Genomic DNA, 20,480 nt, shown 5'->3' on the forward strand with positions numbered 1-20,480 from the left:
TAGAATTATTTTCGTAGTCATTTAACAAAGATTGGGGAGAATGATTACAATTATATTCTCTTGATCTCTTGACAACAAGCCAGACGGCTGTTTGTATGGTAGATTTCCAGGATGGCCTCCAGTGGTTGTCACCTCCTTGTATTCATGCTGTAGTATGGTTTCCTCCCACATTAAATAGGGTTGAACTCTGTAAACACTGAGATATGGTGGACTTGATGGCGGGTGACTTCTGACACGAGGTTCTGAAAGCATGTTGGCTTCCACTTTGTCTCTCTGGGAAGCACCGTGTTTTGAGGAGACTTGAGCGGTTCTGTGGAGAGGTCCACAGGACCTCCTGCTGATAGTCTGCATCAGCTGACCAACCCTGTGAGTGAGCTGTCTTGAAAGTGGATCCTACTGCCCCAGCTGACACATGACTCGTAAGAACCATGAGCTAGAACCCCCCAGATAAGGTGCTTTTGAACTCCTGACCCTCAAACTATGAGACAATAAATGTTTACTGTCTTAAGCAGCTAAGTTTTAGGGTAACTTATTAAGCAGCAATTGATAACTGATTCATGTGTTCTCGGAATATAGCACTTGGCTCATCATGTTAGGTCACACAATGCATAAATAAATGAGTTACTTACAGTGACCTAAAAGCCCTTCTGGGAGTTTTAGGCACTCTTTCCACATGTCTCTTAAACTATCTGTACAGATGTATAAATATATACAGATATATAAGATTCTTAAATAAATCTTAAGTAAATAATTGAGGGGTTCTATACAGTAGCAAGAGAAAGTTATATGGCAAGATTTGGTTATCCTGTGTTCCGTGTTGCTATCATATAACCTAAAAAATGTGTTATGAGGTCATAGTCATTGTTGTATGTATAACTTCAAATTATGTAAATGGTTTGTGGGAAAAAGTCTGGAATGTTAACATTGATGGTGGGACTGAAGGTGATTTTTATTTTCTACTTTATAATTACCTGCACTTTTTTCAAAATGTTTTACAATGAATTTATTGCATGTAAAGGTTTTAAAAGTATTATCAGAGCATGTATAAAGAGCTAATTGTTCTTTAAGCTTTAGTGAAGTCTAAAACAGTCCTTTAAAAAAAATCATTTTCATGCATTCACATACTCATTCCTTAGACATTTGAGTATTTGCTCTGTGTCAGGACCTGTGTTGGGTTCTTGCTCTTAAAAAGCTTTGGTAACAGTTGACCTTGATCCCTCTGATGGGGAGCTTTGTGTGTACATAAAGTTCTTTGACGCAGTGATGAGAGATGAGTTCCAACTGTGGCTCACAAGTCAAGGAAGACTTCACAGAAAAGGTTCTAGTGGAATTCAGGTTTCTCCTGTGTGTAGGAGCTCGGGATGAAACAGAAGAGGGGCCCAGCCCCAGTTCACTAAACTAATGAGTTTGAAGAGGTGCTCAGTACCCAGCAGGACAGAGAATGAGGTGGGAACCACATTCCCCCCTCAGATTCAAGGATCTCTGGGTGTGGAGGTGGGCATTCGGGGAAACTGGTGAAATAGGATGTTCGATTGGAGGGATTAAGCAGCGGTGAAGGATAGCTTTTTGGTAGAAAAACCATTTTTTGTCCTTTCTGTCCCATCACTTCCAGTGTAAATAGTGCAAAATTAGTGTTTTCCTTGATCGTTATATGGAGAAGAACCAGAAAATAAGCATCACTGTTCTGCATTTTAGGGTTATTGTCGTAACTGGATCCACATAGCATCTTTCCTATGTGTTCTTCAGGAAAAAGCAGTGCCTTCATGCCATCTTCATAAGGATGCAACTCCAAAATGACCTTAGAATGTGCTTGGGGAGTCCTCTCCATAGATGATCTTAGTTGTTGCCCGGGTAGGGTTGCGGTCCTACCTGTGTTCTGCAGGTGCGGGAATTGAAGCTCATACTGAGTGATGGCCCAGAGCTATGGGGTCTTTCATGGATTAGAACCTGGGCCTCTGAGTCTTTATTTGATTTGTACATGTATATTTTTGAATAACATTTTCCCCCCAGTGAGTGTGAAAAGATTTTTTTGGTGGGAGGCGTATAGAAACTGTGGTCTAATTGATACTTAATCCTTTCCATTCTTTCTTTCTCTGGCATTAGAAGGCTCAACAAAAACACTAGCTCATCAGGGCTTTGGTTCTGTCAGCTCAGAGAATTGTCTTAAGGTTTGGAAAGGAGGAGCCAGCCACAGTGTTGAAATCACAGCACTTCACATTATGGAGGGCTTCCTTTAAGTGCCAGGCACCGTGCTGATAAGTGCCTTCTTTCATGGACTAGTTCAAAAGGAATGGCAGTATCCCGATGGCGCTTTTCTCTTCTCTGTGACCCCCCGTCACTGCCGGCACCTGCTGGCTTTGCATTGGCTGCATGTCCCCCTTACTCTACTCTGCTGACAGGCAGTTTTCATTCCCACAAATAGCATTGCTCCAGTTTGGACAAGGGTAGCAATGCCAGTAGCCCTTTGTACAGATGTGGGCGTTTGGCACATGGTCGCTTTGGTGTGACGAGCAGGGAGTTTTATTCAGTGCCAGTGTCCTGATGTGTCACGGGATGCCCATTCACTGCCTCCTGAAACAGATGCTGTCTGATGCTCTGAGCACCTTAAACTGTCAATTGTATGGGCGGTGAAAGGCAGCGAGGCGGGGGTGGGGGCGGTGCGGGATGCAGGGGGACGGCACCAGGTGCAGCACAATGACTTCCAAATTATGTCACGAGCTGCCAGCCGCACGAGCACTGCACGGCCTCATTACCACATGAAGTGCCACAGAAGGGCCCTTTCATTTTCTCCCAGTGACTGTTTTCCACAGTCCTGCTATGGGGGCTTTTCGGGGGGATACCCTGCTCACCCCGTTAACAATGGAGCTTAGAGTCCTGGCAGAAGGAGTCTCACAATGTACCCTGGGGCTATTTTGGATTACAGTGAGTGGCTGTGACTCAGAGTGTGCCCTGGCAGAGGACGGCTTCCCCCTCCCCTCCCCGTCCTCCACCCCTGGAGATGAGCAGGCAGCCTGTCCTTTGTACATTTCCTTGGCCGGCTTCTCCTGCCGCTGCAGTTCACTGATATGTCCACAGCAGCCGGCCTGTAGGCCTGACAGGGCTCTGACAGTGGTTTTTACCATATATGGCCATCAGAGCTCTGGGGCTGTCAGCTGGCCAGGATAATTTCCTTCCTTTGCTTTGATTGGCTGCTTGGTGGCTCAGAGAATGGTGGGATCTGGGAGTGTGTGGTGCAGGGAAGCCACTGAGTCAAGTGCAAAGAACGTTTAACTCTTTGCTGGTTTTCTGAGCGTGAGTCTGGGCTGAGCACACAGGCAAGTGCTGCTAGCGGAAGCCCTCACTGTGTAAACATTATAACCTAAGTCTGGGAAAGCAGCAAAGAAAAGGTTTCCGAACACACATTACTCTGAAATAGACCCAAGGTTTAATGGACAAATATTTACAGTCCTGATTTGTCCAGAAGCCTCCTTTATAACCATATGTAGCAAATTTTCTGCTGCCAAGTTGAATATCTGTACTTGTTAGGGTGGGACCTGAGTTGAGTCCAGGGGAGGCTGAGCTGGGAGGGTGAGTGATGGAGCACGTGTTGGCTTTCTTAGAGGAACAGTGACTTGGGTTTCTTTTCTGGCTGAGTTTTAAGTCATGAGTAAATGATACAGTCTGCTGAACTGGGTCTATCCTCCCATCCTCCTGCTTGTTCATAACTGCTGCAAGATGGGAACTGCCTTGGCCACAGAGCCCAAGGCATTCACCTTTAAAAAAAGCTCCAATGTTTTTCTGGTTTTCAGCTCTACTTCAGGGAGGGTGGATTTTTCCTCTGAAGCTTGTGTGTAACTGACTGCAGAGCTTGGACTGAAAGGGGTAGCCCTTGGACTGAAAGGGGTAGCCCTGGGAAGCCCTGGACAGTCATTCACAGAGGATCCTCGGGGAGAAATCCCGTGTCACTCGCTGAGTACAGGGGGTTAGGCAACTGATTACTCTCCTTTCTGATTTGAAATTGATTTGTTTTAATTTCCTATATTTGCGCTTAACGTCAGTAGTTATTTTGCTTTTCAGCTTTTGCTTTCGAGCTGAATTTTATTTTGACTAGGTTCTACCTCATCTTGGATTCCTAGTTTTTGTTTATTCTCAGACCAGAAATTATGGAATTACTTGTCTGTAGTGATGAAGTTTTCACTTTATAAATTGTTAAGTTAGGAAATACAGTGTCTCTGTGCACTGTTGCGTATTTAGGCGTGGTTGAGCAAGGAAACGTTAACTTCCAACTGCTTTGCTTTCTGATCGTGAAATCCATAGTTTTACAGTAACTTCCCTCATATTCTTAATGGACTTTTAAAATGGCCTATGTGGTATTAGACCCAGGTTTTAAAGACAACCCGTGATGCCAAGTAATTTGCTTGGCATTTTTTCTTATGCCCATAAAGCCTGTTGTTCTTTGCTTGCAGGCAGGTGAGCTCTCTACAGAGCCACACTGCCTCTCTCTGGCAGCTCTAGGATCTCGCTTACTTGACGGCACTGGGTAACCCAACCTGTGTGCTTGATTCCAGGGCGCCTCCACTTCCCCTCAAGGTTGGTGTTTTGGGTTCCCTTAAAGTAAAACCTCCTCAGAATGTATTAGTCCCAGGTCAGGAGCTGTCACTCTCGGTAGCCAGCTTGTCGACAAGACATATATTGTGTGCCTCAGTCTGCTGCAGAAGTCCCTGTCACGTTGCCTGTGCCACTCTACCCTGTCCCACTATCACTGACTCTGTAGCTTCTTCATGTGGAGCAATAGGGCCCGAAGAGATTTCGACAGAACATGTATCCACATAAATAATACTGATAAAAGAAAAAGGAAGTTGAAAAAAAACTTCAATAGACATCCTTTTTGGACTCCTTTGAACTCTGCACAGTGTGAATGGAGCCCTTATGCCTGGGCTGAAAACTTTTCCTTTGCTTCCGAGCACATGTTTGACTTACCATTCTCCTTGCCGAGAGTTCAAGAATTCTCAGTGTACTACTCGGAGGCCAGTAAGGAGTCATTATCAGTGCCTTACAGAAGGTCTTTTAAAGTATGGACAGAATGATAAAGTTATTGAACTTTGGGCACATAAAGTGATTTTGATCAGTATTTTTTCCCTAAAATATATGAATATAAAATACGGATGGACAGTTTGGAAAATCTTTGTCTCTTGTTCCTTGAGTCAGGATAGGGAGGGGCTTTTTAGGCATTTATATCCGAGGGTGGTGAAGTCAGTCTGGATAATAAGCACAGATGATAAAGCGGCTGGATGAGATAACTGCAGGTCAGAAGTTGGAAAGGCGCTGGGAAGCTGCCATGCAGGACTAGATGAAGGGGACGGTGTGGACTGCCGTCAGAAGCCTGCACGCACCCTGGAACAGTCGGGGTCTGCATGACTGAACTCCAGGATGTCAGCTAGAAAGACCCCATACGTGGGATAGGTGGAGCATCGTAAAGGGGAATACTTGATTTGACTGATAAAAATTAACACGTGTCACTTTTTAACACCGTGGAAGTTGATTAACTTTTTTGGAGACCTAGGTTATTGTGAGAAAGAGTGAGTCTGCTGGTTAAAGTGCTGTGTGGCTTTAATTAACAAAATGGTACATTTTGAAGGACCCACTAGATGTTCACGTAGCCCCAGTTTGGTAGTATCTTCAGCCTAATATTGAGCAAGCTAATGTGTGCATTGAAAACAGTTACCATGTTAGGGGTTGTGGTTACATTAAGAAACAGTCATTCTGAATAATCTTTTATATAATGCAGAGGTCATATGGGCAAGCTTCCCAATGTTGAATTTTGAGAGTTTGGGAGGGTGAAAATGTGTGCAGGTTCCTCTGTGATATACCATCAGCTCCTTTAAAAACACATTGCAGAGTGGAGCTCCTTTATAGAAACAGATCTGTGAGAAGACTTCTGTACACTTTTGTTCATGCATATTTAGAGTTTTTTGATTGCACAGTACCGCCTTTGGCATGTAGGATGAGTGCACATCCTAAGTATGGATTCCTTTTTGACATGAGGTGTGAGAAATAAATAAGATACGCCGTGAGATGTAAGTGGGAAAAGTTACGGTTTCCCATTGAAATTGATGGGAAATATCTTTAACAACTAGAAATACCGTTAGCGTTACGCTGAATTTTATATGCCTCAGGAGGAATGTATTTGCAAGGTTATTTAAAATCACAAGCATTCCTTCTTGGAACAGTGAGATAATGTATTTACTGGTGCTTAAATTTTGATTTTTACTTTCCCCTCCTCAAAAATGCCTATTGGAGGAAAGCGTTGCCTAACTCTGGTTTTAGTTGAAGCATCAGTTTCCAGGAGCTCTGTTGAGTTTTGTGGCTGCTTTGAAATTTTTGAGAACTTTCCCCAAACCCAAAGTAAATGATAGTGCCACTGTCTAGATGGTTTTCTGCCACCATGAGGGTTGCTGGCTGGAACATGGCAAAGCTGTCAGCCTCCGCTCGGGCCAGCCACATGGAAACTGCTGTCACCCACTCCCCTGTACCAGCTGTGCGCACACTTTGGAGGCTGAATTTTCCCTGGGGCTCATGTTGCTGGCCCCTGGGCAGACCACTAGATCTTTTAGATAATGACAGTCCCTAAGCCGGTGCTGTGACCTATTTCACTGATATGCCACAAGTTTATGAACTAGGCACGGGGCCAGCGCTATTGGTAACCTTGGTCATTTTGCTACTTGAGTTGACTTGCTGGCCATTCCCAGCACTTGGAGTTTTAGCTAGAGAGGTACAATAAGAGCTCTCTTGTGACAAGTGGCAGGGACTAGTAAGTAATTGATAAGTTTTTAAACATTATTTGAAGCAGGGACTCTAAGTGGTGGCAGACTGTTTGCAGCTAAACTTTCAATTCCATGCTAGAAAAGGAGTGATATTCTAGATCGTGAAGCTGAGGTGTGATACATCCTTAATGAGACAGTGACCTGATTAGTTAGTAAATGAAATTACTCTATATGTAAGCCTTGGAAAACTGATAGGTAGTACTTAAAATAAGTCACCATTTAGTTTAAAAAAAAAAAAAAAAGGCGGGCATTAAATTCTTGTAACTCTTTTTTCCAGCCTCAGCATTCACTTATATTTGCTGCTTAGAGGTGCAGGTGAGCTGTGTTGTCACCGTGACTGGCAGTGGATGTCTCTTCTGAGTGGTCCTTCACAAGCCAGCAATTAGACATGGATTCCTCGGCCTATTCACTGCATGATGAATGAGGATGTGTCATGGGTATGAACAAGAAATGCATTTTCATTAGATCCTCGTGCAAAATGTTTCTCAGAAACGATGCGTCCACATCTTTACCATATAAGGCCAGTATTGTATGGTTTCCTCCAGTTTCCATGTACTCGCACGCTCAGCAGTTTATAATTGCCCAGCTCTGCCCTTTTAATAATGTATACTCATTGGGTAAAATATGCTTCTCTTTTGATTGATTTTGATATGGATAAGAAGATATTCAGGGGTATAAGCCCTTGAAATCGAGATAGCTGACCCTGGATTGTGTGTGGTGAGCATCCTGTATGTAAAACAGTCAGTGTGCATTTAAAATGCCAGTTCTTCTCGCACTTCTTCCCTTTTTGTTCCTCTATCACTATCAGACATTTAGTCGATTCCCTTTTTGTTCTGCTGCAACATGATGGTACTTTCCCGTTTTATTTGTTGTAAGGATTTGTGATGATGTTACAACCAGAGGAAACAGCTGTTGGCAGGGTATCATTTTTTATTAACTCTTGTTTCTGATGACCAGCTGCCAATAATTTTAACATTACTTTCATGCCCTTTTCACAACCCGTGGCCTAGTGGGAATTTTCTTTCCCTATGGAAATCTAGTATGGCTGGATGGTCAGTGATGTTTTAGGTCTCTGCTTCTTCACTCCATTTCTTTATTTAGAAGATGGGGATAATAAAGTTGCTATGTCATAAAGCAGCTTTGTGACAATGAAGATCTGAAGGTCTTCATACAGTTCCTCGCATGAAATAGAAGATTTTTGAAAGTGTTAGCTACTTTTTAAAAAAATTAATTTATTTGCTTATTTATTTTAGAGCGAGAGCATGCACGCAGCAGGGAGTGGGGAGGTTGGAGCAGAGGGAGAGGGACAGGCAGACTCCACGCTGAACACGGAGCCTGACTCAGCTTGATCTCACGACACTGAGATCATGACCTGAGCCTAAACGAAGAGTCGGACGCTTACGCAACTGTGCCACCCAGGCACCCCAAGTGTTAGCTGTTTTTACTATTACTTGTTTTTGATAGGAAGATGGGCAGTTGGCGGCAGTTGCTCTTTAAATGACATTCAAGTTCCTATGAAAACATTAGGCTCTTTAGTGCTTTGATGCTATGGACTTGTCAGCACGAAGCTGAGAACGGCAGCTAGGCTTACTCCTATTCTTAAATGTCTGACTTGACTGAACAATACTGGCCAATATCTTTTTGCCAGAATTGTGTAATTTTTACCTTAAAAAGGAAGTCATTTAGTAAACTTCTCAGTAGAATTAAGAACAACTTGTATTAGTACTTCCAAATTGCCCTCAAAATTTTTGTGTATCTGAGCAAAAGCTCTTCTTAACCCAGATTGGAAAAAATTATTTTGTGTCCTTGGAAATTCAGAGTTTAGTGACTATACTTTGCCATCAGAGATGCCAGACATGGTTTGCTGGGGAGAGCGTAAGGATGCAAAGACTCTGAGATAAAACAGTTCAGATAGAAAAACATTTTTTCCTAGGAAGTAAAGATCTTTTAATGTAAAATTAATAACAGTACATTGGTGGTGGTGGTGGTGGTGGTGGTGGTGGTGGTGGTGGGGAATAACAATACATTGGTGTGTTTCTCAACTTTATTATATTTTAATTATTTTTTAAAAGATAGGAAAAATAATAGAACACTCATGTTCTCACCCACAAGGTTAAACAGATGTTAATATTTTGCCCTGTTCGTTTCATATCTCCTGTTTTTGAAAAACAATAAAGCATAACAGATGTAGCTAAAATTCCATTCCTCTTTCCTCCTCTTCTCCTTCCCGGGTATCCATTTCCTCAGAGGTGGGATGTGTACTTTTATTACATGTGTATCTATATATAGGTTATTTTATATGTGTTAAACTTTTACATAAGTGATATTTATTTCCATACCAAGGACAGTTAAATTGCTTCTGCTTTTTTTCACTATTCCCAATGATGCTGCCCTTAATGTCCTTTCTGTATCAAACATGGGAACCTTTCTCTCCCACAGACCACCCAGTGCCACGTGGTATTGCTCAGTGGTGGGCATCTTCACTTCCACCTGTTTCCAGATTGCTCTCAAAAAGTACTGTAGCAGGAAAATCTCCAGGTGTTTTTGAGTTCCTCTTTCCTGACATCCTTGGCAACACTTGTATTTAGACTTCTAAATTGTTGCCAATTTTAATAGGTGTAAAATGTTACCTTATTTTAATCTGTAGCTCCCTGATTACCAGGGAGAGCAGTATCTTTCCTTACATCTATATGCTGTTCAGGTTTCCTTCCCTGGGAATTCTGTGCTCAATACCATTTGCCATTATTCTGTTAGGTTGTTTGTTGGCTTTGGTATGGATGTTGCATATATATTTTCTCTGTCTGGAACTTGTCTTTCCACTCTTGCTCATGTTTTTTGAGAACAACACACACTGCTGAGTTTGGTTTAGTTGTTGTTTTTGAGGGGAGTTTGCATCAGTATTTGTCATATGGGCTTCAATTTTTCTTTCTTATACCGTCCTTTGTGTCAGGGTGGTACATTTCCTTACATAATGAGTTCAGTGGTGCTCCTCTTTTCTGTTCTCTGGGAAGTTTTGTCTGAGATGATGTCTTCCTTGAGTGTTTTGTAAAGCTCTCCAGTAAAACCATCTGGGCCTAGTGGCTTTTGGTGTTACATGATTGATGGGGAGGTGGATAATATGTGGACTTTTGTTGCTGGTTCTTTTATGGTTATGGGTCTATTCAGGTTTTTTATTTATTGAAAAAGTTTTGCTACAATATTTTTTTTTCCCTAGGAGATTGCCTATCTCATCTAGTGTTTTCAGATGTTATTCCTAGTATTTTCATGTCATGTAAATTTACACCATATTTGTAAGTTATGTCCCTTTTTAAATTCCTGGTATTTGTGTTCTCTTTTCCTATTCTGTTGTGTCAATCTGGCTTATTTATTTTATTGTTAATTTCTTCTCATAATTTTACATTTTTGGGTGTGCTCTGTGTATGTTCTAACTTCTCATTACATGCTTAGCTCCTTAATTTTCAGACCTTTTGTATATATGCGTTTAAGGCTACTGATTTTCCATTAAGGAGATCTGTTTTAGTTCTGTCCCATGAATTGTGAAATGTCATGTGTTTATTGATCAGTTTTAACCTTTTTCTATTGGCCATTATAATTTTGTGTGTGAAGAATTTAGTAAATTTAATATTTTTTCAGGGGCGCCTGGGTGGCTCAGTTGTTGGGTGTCTGTCTTTGGCTTGGGTCATGATCCTGGGGTCCTGGGATCGAGCCCCGCGTTGGGCTCCCTGCTTGGCGGGAAGCCTGCTTCTCCCTCTCGCATTCCCCCTGTTTGTGTTCCCTCTCTCGCTGTCTCTCTCTCTGTCAAAAAATAAATTAATTAATTAAATAAAAAAATTTTTTTCTGATGCCTTGGGGATTTTGGGTTTATACATTTTTCTGTTAATTTTTAATTGAATTGCATTATACTCTGAAAATGGGCCACAGGATATTGATTCTTTGGTATTTTGTGAGATTTGCTTTGTGGTATCCTCTAATTGGTCATTTTAAAGAGGTAATGTTTAATGTGTGCTTGAAAAAAAAATGTTTATTTTAAAATATTGGCTCCAAGGCCGGATACATCCATTAGATCAAGCTTGTTACTTGCTAGAGTCTTCTATATTCATGCTAATTTTTGTCTGTTTGCTTGAGAGTAAGTCGTTGTTAACATCTTCTAAGATTATGGCTTTGTCATTTTCTCTTCCTGGTTCTGTCAGCTTTTGCTATAATTAGTTTGAATCTATGTCGTTAGATGAGTTAAAGTTCATAGTGACTGTAGTATCCCAGTGAATTGTTTAAATGTTAAGTAGTGACATTAATCTTTAATAATGCGTCACACCTTAAAGTCAGTTTGTTCTAGCATAGCTGGCTGGTACATATTTTTATACCCTTCCCCTCCTTTTAGTGACCTTTTTAGTTTTCAGTTTAATTGCTGTATTATTTTTTAAACATGTCTTGTAGCTGGTTTTAATCTAATCTAAGACACGCTCTCTTTTAGCTGGTGGATTTAATGTAATGTTCATGTTATAATTTCGTATTCTATATTTCAAATAAAATGGACACCTGTGAGTTCCATTACCACCTGCTTTAGCAGTAGAATGTCAGGGGGTGGCAGGCAGTAGCTTCAAGGCTGGGTTACTCACATGGTTTCTGTGAGGATGCAGGGAGGGGGCTAGGGAGAACCACCTGCCTAAGGTGTTTAGTAGCAGTTGCTTCTTTAAGGAAAGACGCAATCAGGGATATGATAGAGTGGATTCCAGCAGTTCAATTTGGGGTAACGTTTATTGCGCCCTTCAGGTGCTGGGAAAGTAGTACCAAGTCCTTTACTTTGATTGTCTCCAGTTAATCCTCACATCAGCTCTTACAGAAGGAGTTGTAACATTCTCATTCTATGGATGAGGAAATGACGTTGGAAGATGAAGTCATTTGGCCAGGGCCTCAGAGCCTGGAAAAGGATGGAGCCACGCTGCCAACCCAGGCAGTCTGGTTCCCAGCCCCTTGTGCTTTGCTGCCTGTAAATGACCCATAGGGCCTGTCCTCATAACAAACACCTGCATGCTATATGATGTGTTTGTTGGCATTTTCTTCTAGGATTCCTTTTTTGGTTATGCAATTCTGGAGATCCAAAAGGGGTTGAATCCGATTTGCAAGGGGAAATGAGCATGTGAAAAACCCAGGCTTTAGGTCTGTGGACAGGGCCATCTCCACACCTCAGTTTAGAATTCTTGACCTGTGACCCCCACAGGCCTGGTTGAATGTCCCCCTCTGTGTCCCTGCCACCCGTGCCTGTCCTGGTGGAGCGTGTCTCATGCTGCGCTGGAATTGGTGGTTTAATTGGACTCCACGTTCAGCCAGGATGGAGCTGCCCTGTTTACTTTTGTATCTCTGGTACTCAGCACAGTGTCTGGCCCCTGAAAGTTCATAAAGGACACATATTTGTAGTTCTTGATGGAGTAAATTAATATATATATATATATAAAACTAATAATAAGTGACAGTAGTTTTTTATTTAGTATTTACTATATTCTAAGCACTATCCAGGCTTACCTCATTTACTGCACTTCTCATGTACTATGTGTTTTTTTGTTTGTTTTTTTGTTTTTTTACAAACTGAAGGTCTGTGGCAATCCTGTGTGGAGCAAGTCTTTCGATGCCATTTTCCCAATAGTATTTGCTCACTTCATGTCTCTTTGTCACATTTTGGTTATTCTTGGAATACTTCAGACTTTTTTTTTTTTTTAAGGTTTTATTTATTTATTTGACAGAGAGAGACACAGCGAGAGAGGGAACACAAGCAGGGGAAGTGGGAGAGGGAGAAGCAGGCTTCCTGCAGAGCAGGGAGCCCGATGCGGGGCTCGATCCCAGGACCCTGGGATCATGACCTGAGCAGAAGGCAGACGCTTAACGACTGAGCCACCCAGGCGCCCCCAGATTTTTTCATAACTGTTTGTTAGACGGTTTGATGATGGTTAGTGGTTAGTGTTCTTTAGCAATAAAGTACTTTTTAATTAAGGTCTATCTATTGTATTTTTTTTAGACATAATGCTATCCCATGCTTCGTAGGTTACAGTATGGTGTAAATATAACTTTTATGTGCCCTGGGAAATCAAAAACGTCATTTGACTTGCTTTAATTGCAGTGATATGGACCAGAATTTCAATATCTCTGAGGTACAACTGAAATTAAATTTTTTACATACCTTACACAGATAATTGTAATACTAAGTTATGGTTTGCCAAAAAACTTTATTTCATCTGATCCTAACAGTAATCTTGGGAGATAAGTATTCTTGTTACTCATTTCACAGGTGATAAGATGAAGCTCAGAGAGATTATATGAGTTGCCTAAGGTCGTCTGCTGTTGAAACAATAGAGCCTGGATTTGAACCCAATCTGACTGACTGGATACTGTGGTCTTTGCGTGTAGCGTACTGCTTCTCTGGAGATTTCCACAGTTGAGTCAAAGTGGAGAAATCATAGAATTTCTTGATCTTGAAAAATTTCCGAGAAGCCTTGCCTCAATGTTGTGATGACTTGCCATAACAGGAGAAAAACAACAACAAAAAATAGGTTCAGTTTTGCTTGGCAGTGATTCCTTTTTGTATGCCTGCTTTTAGAGCATATAGGACTTCAGCATGGACTGGCATTAACCTGGTTTAAAAAAGGAAATAGCCTTTATATACTTGTTAACAAAAGCATTTGTCTTGGTTAAACAAAATTGGCTTGATAAGCCAGATTGACTTTGTTAGATTCAAATGTATAACATGAGCATATTATGATGGCTACTTAACCAGTATTGATAATTGTATTCTTAATGAGATGTGGACCAGATAATGGGTGAGATCCAAGCTGGTGTTAATTAGATGATCTGGCTGGCTCTTGTGTTGATTTGAAGATAGTGAAGAGACTAAGACATTAAAATAAAGTATGTCCTTTAGCCTGTGAGCAATAGCTAAAGCATTTCTTTTTATTATCCTAACTTAGTGTGCTCACAATGCCATTCATTTCCAGAACTGGTAATTTGTTATATTCAAGGGTATTAGTTAATTATATTAAAAGTTATATTTAACATTTAAAATAATACCAAGGGTTTTTTTAATAGTAAAAACACACTTATAATTTACAAATTGTATTTTGGTGAAAAGATTTTGTATTTTCGTTTGCTGTGTCTATTAACCCAGTTGATTAAATAAAACCTTTGTGCTTCTAGAAATTTGGATCCTTTTAATTTGGCGGAGAGTGTCCTTGGCAGTAGCTATTTCTAGAAATGCAAGTTGACAGTTCCTACTAGTTGACACTGACCGATGTGAATGTCATCATATGTAGACACTGGAGAGTTTGGGGTGGAGGTAACAAAAGAAAAATGGGTTTGAGAAAACACACAAACTCTGTGGTGTTGGTGTTACTTATAGGAGATTTGTTTCTCTCTTCTTTCAGACTGGTCGAATCGACAAATCCTACCCTACAGTATGTGGCCACACAGGACCGGTGCTTGACATAGACTGGTGCCCACATAATGATCAGGTCATTGCCAGTGGCTCAGAGGACTGCACGGTTATGGTAAGCTCCCAGGGTGTGGCATGCACCCAGGCCAGTGAGACCCACCTACTGCTCCTAAAAAGAGTGTGTGTGCAGGGGCTTGAAAAGCAGAAAGTCAGAGCAGTTTCGATTGTCCATCAGATTATACACTGATTGAGTGACATGAACACGTATCTATAGATGAGCCTCTTGTAAGCCTTTATATCAGAGACCTTGTACTGTATTGTCTTTCTTCTTTTGTATGGGTGTGCATGTATGCGTGCTTACTGACAGTTGTCACATCTGCTCTGTGGCATTCTGTGAATGCCATTGATTCACAAGTCCTCTCCCTCCCTCAAAAGGAGAGAAAAAACTTCTAGCATGAATGGCGTATTATATAGTGGAAGGTTATACATAGAAAATGCCAAAGGTTATACATAAAAAATGGGATATGTGACAGATACTGGGAAATAGTAAAGTTTTGCGATAAGTAAGGTGCTTATTTCCAAGCTAAGATCAGAAGGTATGTTCTGTCTAGTCGAACCCAAGAAAGTCTTTTTTATGAAGCTACACAAACAACATGAAAGATATTTAAGTTCTTTACGTTCCCTTATTTAGATTCCAAAAGTAGATTATGTGTGAAACCAGGCTTTGGGATACTTTTTAATGTAAAGCTTCTTATTCTTGATTATGTTCTTCTTAGCCTTAAAATGTAATTACTAGTTTGGATCAATTCTTAATCCTAGCCCAAAATATGTTGAAAGACTACCGTAAGTACAGATGGGGAATAATGCACTGAGAGCAGAAAGAAGTAAAGGTGCTCCCTTGGTCAGTTGCAGGCAGTCTCGTGCATGTCCGGTGCAGAGCCTGGAGACCCACACTACTGCTATTACCCTCCTTATTTTCTCTGGACTGAGCCAGACTTAGAAACATTGTCTGGAAAGTTTTATTAATTAAAATTATTTTACATAAACACAAATTAATTCCTCACTGTGTCAGTTAAACATTTACCCATTTTTCCTCGTGGACTTTTGGCTGAGGATAACTCCTCCTGTGATCTCATAATTTTGGCAGCCAAGTCAGATTATAATGAAATATGCTGCTGTTAAAAGGAGTTGTTCCACTTAGTGTACCTGGCTAAATTGATCATTTTCATGGCGGCAGACACATTTTACTAAGGGAAAGGAACATTATTTAGACCACTGATGCCAAAAATCTTAAACTGAGACTTAACTTTTCCTGAAGAAGTAGGTTTGATTCATCTAAAAACACCCTTTTTAAATTATAAAACATGCTAAACAGGGAAGGAAGTTCAGTGAAGGGAATACCCTCTAACCACCACCCAGGTCAGGAAATAGAATTTAGCCAGCCTTCCCAGACACTTACATGTGCTGCATCCCTGTCATAACCCCTCCCACCCTCCTAAAGTAATCACTACTCCCACTCTTCGAATACTTCCTTCCTTGCTGTTCTTCATGGTTTTAGTCACCCCAGCATGCATTTCTAGACACTATGGCTTAGTCTTGCTAGCTTAAAGAACTTGATATGTCTTGTAAGTCTTTTGTAATCTGTAGGTTCCTCCTCCATTGTTTTCTTGTCCTTAACAATGAATCTGATGTGGAAGCCTGACCTTTGAGCCGCATCTAGTTTTTGGTGATTGCACGCTAATAGTGCAGTTCAACATGCTCCTCTGTCCTCTGAACTCCCCACAAACTGGCAGCTGGATCCTGAAGTGTGATCAGATTCAGGTTCAATCCTTTCAGCAAGACTATAGCTAGTGTTACGTTCTTCCATCAAGAGGCCCTTGGTACCGAGATGTCTGGTCTTCGTTCTTTTTTGATTTGTGCAGCTCTCGATGCTCACCGCTCAGATCCCACAAATCCTTAGGGGTCACAAAATGGTAATGTTAAATTCTGTTATTGTGTTGTCAGTTTTTAGCTGGTAAAAATTGTAAGGTGATGCCCCCTCTTATCTACTATTTGGTTGCCCAGTAGTACTGTTCATATAGGAAAGTAGGATAGATGATTGATTCTTAACTTTTATTTACCCAGTTTTCAAGATAATGAATTGGTTCTGTCTTTCTCAGAAGATGACCAGTTAACTGGTTCTCCCCACCCCCACCCCCATTTTCATTTCATTTTGAGCTCATGGATTTGAACGTATTTCATGGGTTTTGATTCATTACAGTTCTTACCTCAAAGCTCAGGTCGTCCAGTCTTTGTTAATGGGAACTTCTTCGAGTTTCCTGAGTTCTTTTTTTTTTAAAGATTTTATTTATTTATTTGACAGAGAGAGAGACAGCAAGAGAGGGAACACAAGCGGGGGGAGTGGGAGAGGGAGAAGCAGGCTTTCCCGCGGAGCAGGGAGCCCGATGCGGGGCTCGATCCCAGGACCCTGGGATCATGACCTGAGCCGAAGGCAGACGCTTAACGACTGGGCCACCCAGGCGCCCCTCCTGAGTTCTTTTGACAAACCCTCGTTTCTGGTAACTTCCCTGCATTTGGTATGTTAAGGTGTTCAGGCTCATCTTAGACATCTCTTCACCCACACGTCATATCAGCCATTTCTCCCAGAAGCTCTGGCTTCTTTTAATGGAAAATGGAATTTCTAGATCAGTTTGGATGCTAGGAATGCTCATTGTTACCATGGTGATCATTTGTTTTTAAAGATTTTATTTGAGAGAGTGAGTGAGAGAAAGCACGAGTAGGGGGAGGGGCATAGGGAGAGGGAGAAGCAGGCTCTCCGCTGAGCAGGGAGCCCGATGTGGGACTCGATCCCAGGACTCCGGAATCATGACCTGAGCTGAAGGCAGACCCTTAATCGACTGAGCCACCCAGGCACCCCTTTGGTGATCTTTTTTTTTAAAGACTGCAGTAAATGGGGCTAGAGTTTACATATATATTTAAAAATAAAATACCTTGTGACTTCATCTTAATATTCCTTGTTCAAATTCTGGACTATCTAGTTTTAACCTAAGCTCTTGAATATTGCAGCTTTATCTCTCTTCTTCTGCACTGAGAATCCGGGTTCTCAAGGACTCAGAGGGTGAATTAGAGAGCCCTGATCTCACATGCTTTATCATATTATAGATGTGACAGACTCAGAGCAAAAATACTATTATGAGCACTAGTTGATGATTACTAAAAAATAGTTTTAAAAAGCCACAACTTTTTAATCTGTGCTATCTCTGTTCTCCCTCTTTAAAAATGATATACTCTGTAATTCCAAGATGACATAGCCATTACATTTAACAGCCTCTCCTTCTTAGTTCTGTAAGTCACTATATTTAGTGCTCTCCATAGGTCCTTACATCCACCTCTGTCTAGTCATTTGGATCCTCTAAAGCTCCTTCCCTAGTAGATTGTAGACCCTAGTACGCTAGAACCCAACCAGAGAGTGCTTCCTTCTGGGACAGGCCCCACATTGAGGAGAGATTGCAAAGAATGGAATCAGATAGAAAAGGCTCATGGGAACAGTACTTTTTAGGTTCTTCTATATAGATAGTAGCTCGTCTGTGACCTTTACAGGTTTGAAGGTGAGTTTTTCTGAATATGAAATCCTTGGCTCACAGTTTTTCCTCGGGTATCTAAATATATTATTCCATTTTCTTTTGGCATAAAGTGTTGCTGTCAAAAAAAAAAAAATCCAGATAATTTAGTTCTCTCTCCTTTATAAACCATATGTTCTTTTCGCCTAGATGTTCATAAGATTTTTTTTTTTCTTAGAATACAGTAATCTTGCTAGAATATTGTTGGTTATTCTGACTTGGAATTCCTAGGCTGGTGGTATGTTCCTTCAGTATAGGGTTTCAGGACTTTTTTCTCCCTCCCAGGAATGTTTTCTCAGTTACATTTCTTAGTATTTGTTCTTTTTTTTTTTTTTTTTTTTTTTTTTGCCTTGGTTTTCTTCTTCAGGGACTCCTCCTGTTAATCCATATGCTTTGTCTTCTTTACCTATCTTCAATATTGGTCAGTTTCTCTCCCAACTTTTTGTTGTTGTTGTTCATTTTATTTTTTAATTAAAAAATTTTTTTAAGATTTTACTTTTTATTTGAGAGAGCAGAGAGGGAGAGTGACAGAAGTAGACACCCTGCTGAGCAGGGAGGCCAATGTGGGGCTCGATCCCAGGACCCTGAGACCATGACCTGAGCTGGAGGCAGACACTCAAAACCACCCAGACGCCCCTAAAAAAAAAAATTAATTGAAATATAGTTGACACATCGTGTTTGTTACATTAGCTTCAGAACTTTAATCTTTTTTCTGCCTTTTACCTTTTATTTCTTTGGGGGCATTATTATGTTTTTGACAATGTGTTCTTTCTTGGTTAGTCTTCACTTCTAAAGTGAATTTTCTTTTGTTTCTAATTTCAAAAAATTTTTGCTACCTTTTGAGTTTTTCAAGTTCTGATTTTATTTTGTTTTGCTTTGAAATAGTGATTGTTTTTCTAGTTGAGCACACCTTCTTAGCATTCTTCTGTTGTCTGTAGGACACTATTCAATGCCTGTTCTCTTTGTTTCTTATAGTAATTTGGGGGGCCTTGGCTTTTTTTTCTTATTTTTATATGCGTTGTCCTGAAGATGGCTCAGTTCATATAGCCAACCTAACTTCACAGAGCTCCCCCTTCTGTCCTTTTCAGGTAGTGTTCAGAAACGTGGTGGCTTGCTTTCTGAGACTTCCTGGCCTGCTTTTATTTGGCCTTTCTCATTCCTTTGTCCCTCTTATTTCTGCCCTTCTCAGATTTGATTCCAGTCCTTGGAATTTCTCTTTATTGTGGGTCCTGTCTCAGAAAGGAGCCCTTTCTGGTTCACTTCTAGAGTATGGGGTCTAGACTGAGGTCTAGACTGCTCCAGCCCCTTCAGACCTTTGTATTTCAGGTCCCTGTCCCCGCCTGCTGTTGGAGGGGGCAAAACCCTTCCCAGTTTCCACTGCTTCTCTCTCACTTCTCTCATGCTTGGCTTCCTTAGCATTTAAAAAATAGGGCCTTTGTGGGGAATAGCCCTTTTTATGGCTGTAACTCTCTTCACTGCTTCCACTGTTACTCTCAGGTTTGTGAAGCACCCCATTGCTGCCCCATGATTTTTCCACACAAGAGACCCATAACACACAGGTCATATGGCTGTTGGTGGTTTTCTTCCTCCCACTTGCATTTGGGGGTTATCACCTAGTTCTGGGTTTTTGTTTTGTTATCTGTTTGCTCTGTGTTTGTACAGAGAGACTTGAGAAGATCCTAAAACTGTGCTTGCCACTGACGCCACCATCCTTCCAGAATCTTCTGTTCCCTTTTATTGGTATTGCTAGAGTGAACATTTTGTAAATTAAATAATGCTTTGAGATAAATCCTCCTCCTAGTTTGTTTTTTTAAGCCCTTAGGTATGGCACTGATATTTTAATTGTTTAATATCCCCCAAATCATTTGTTATTGTTACTGGAGCAATTACAAGAAGCTTTTATAGCTTAGCAGTTGAAATGAAATTTTAAAAAAATAGTTGATTTTTCCTACCCTACCTTCTCAATACCTCATTTCCTTCTTTGCTCTCCTGAAGGTAAAAGTACACTGTATGATAGACCTATTTGTTTCAAACACAACATCATTTTTTAAAATTTTTATTTTATTGTTATGATGATGATATTCTAAGTAATCTCCATGCCCACTGTGGGGCTCGAATTCATGACCCTGAGATCAGGGGCCACCCACTTTATTGATGGAGCCAGCCAGGTGCCCCAATACCATTTTGTTTTTAAAGCAAAAATGCTTTCAGTAGTTTCCCAAGCCTAGGCTATTGGTAGTAACCCAGGAGCTACAAATAGTAGGTAGTGTAACAAGGCATCATTCTAGTAGGAGAAGAATCCCGAGAAAAGCCCAAGATGGGGATTTGGAGTGTGTGTAGGCCGCTTACATGCCCTCAACCTCAGTTGCCTTACAGGTAAAATAATAATAATAAGAAGAATAACAACAGGAAGGAAGCTATAAATATAAAACGAGTTAGTATTTTTTACACTGTACCTACAGTGATTTCATAGCAGTAAGAATATCTTTAGCAAATACTCAGTAAAAAAAAAAATACAATAGAACCACTTTGTCAAATGAACTGTAAAAGAATTAAATAAAGAACTTTTTTTTTATTTTTTAGAGCACATGCATGCTGTGGGGTGGGGGGTGTGTAGCGAGGAGGGGCAGAGGAACAGAA

At 40.9% G+C, this 20,480-nt stretch overlaps 1 protein-coding gene across 2 annotated transcripts in view; it reads left to right on the forward strand.

Annotated features, from left to right (window-relative positions):
* Positions 1–20,480, forward strand: part of CORO1C (coronin 1C) — a 74,129-nt gene that overhangs the window by 33,312 nt on the left and 20,337 nt on the right. For both annotated transcript variants that reach the window (XM_028116597.2, XM_028116595.2), the window contains exon 3: positions 14,213–14,335. In XM_028116597.2, the coding sequence (XP_027972398.1) occupies positions 14,213–14,335 (123 nt within the window). The remainder of the gene's footprint in view (positions 1–14,212; positions 14,336–20,480) is intronic.

Source organism: Eumetopias jubatus, unplaced genomic scaffold, assembly GCF_037043125.1.
Source record: "Eumetopias jubatus isolate StellerSeaLion01/CBP00866 unplaced genomic scaffold, mEumJub1_p1.0 scaffold_16, whole genome shotgun sequence".
Classification (NCBI taxonomy): Eukaryota; Metazoa; Chordata; class Mammalia; order Carnivora; family Otariidae; genus Eumetopias; species Eumetopias jubatus.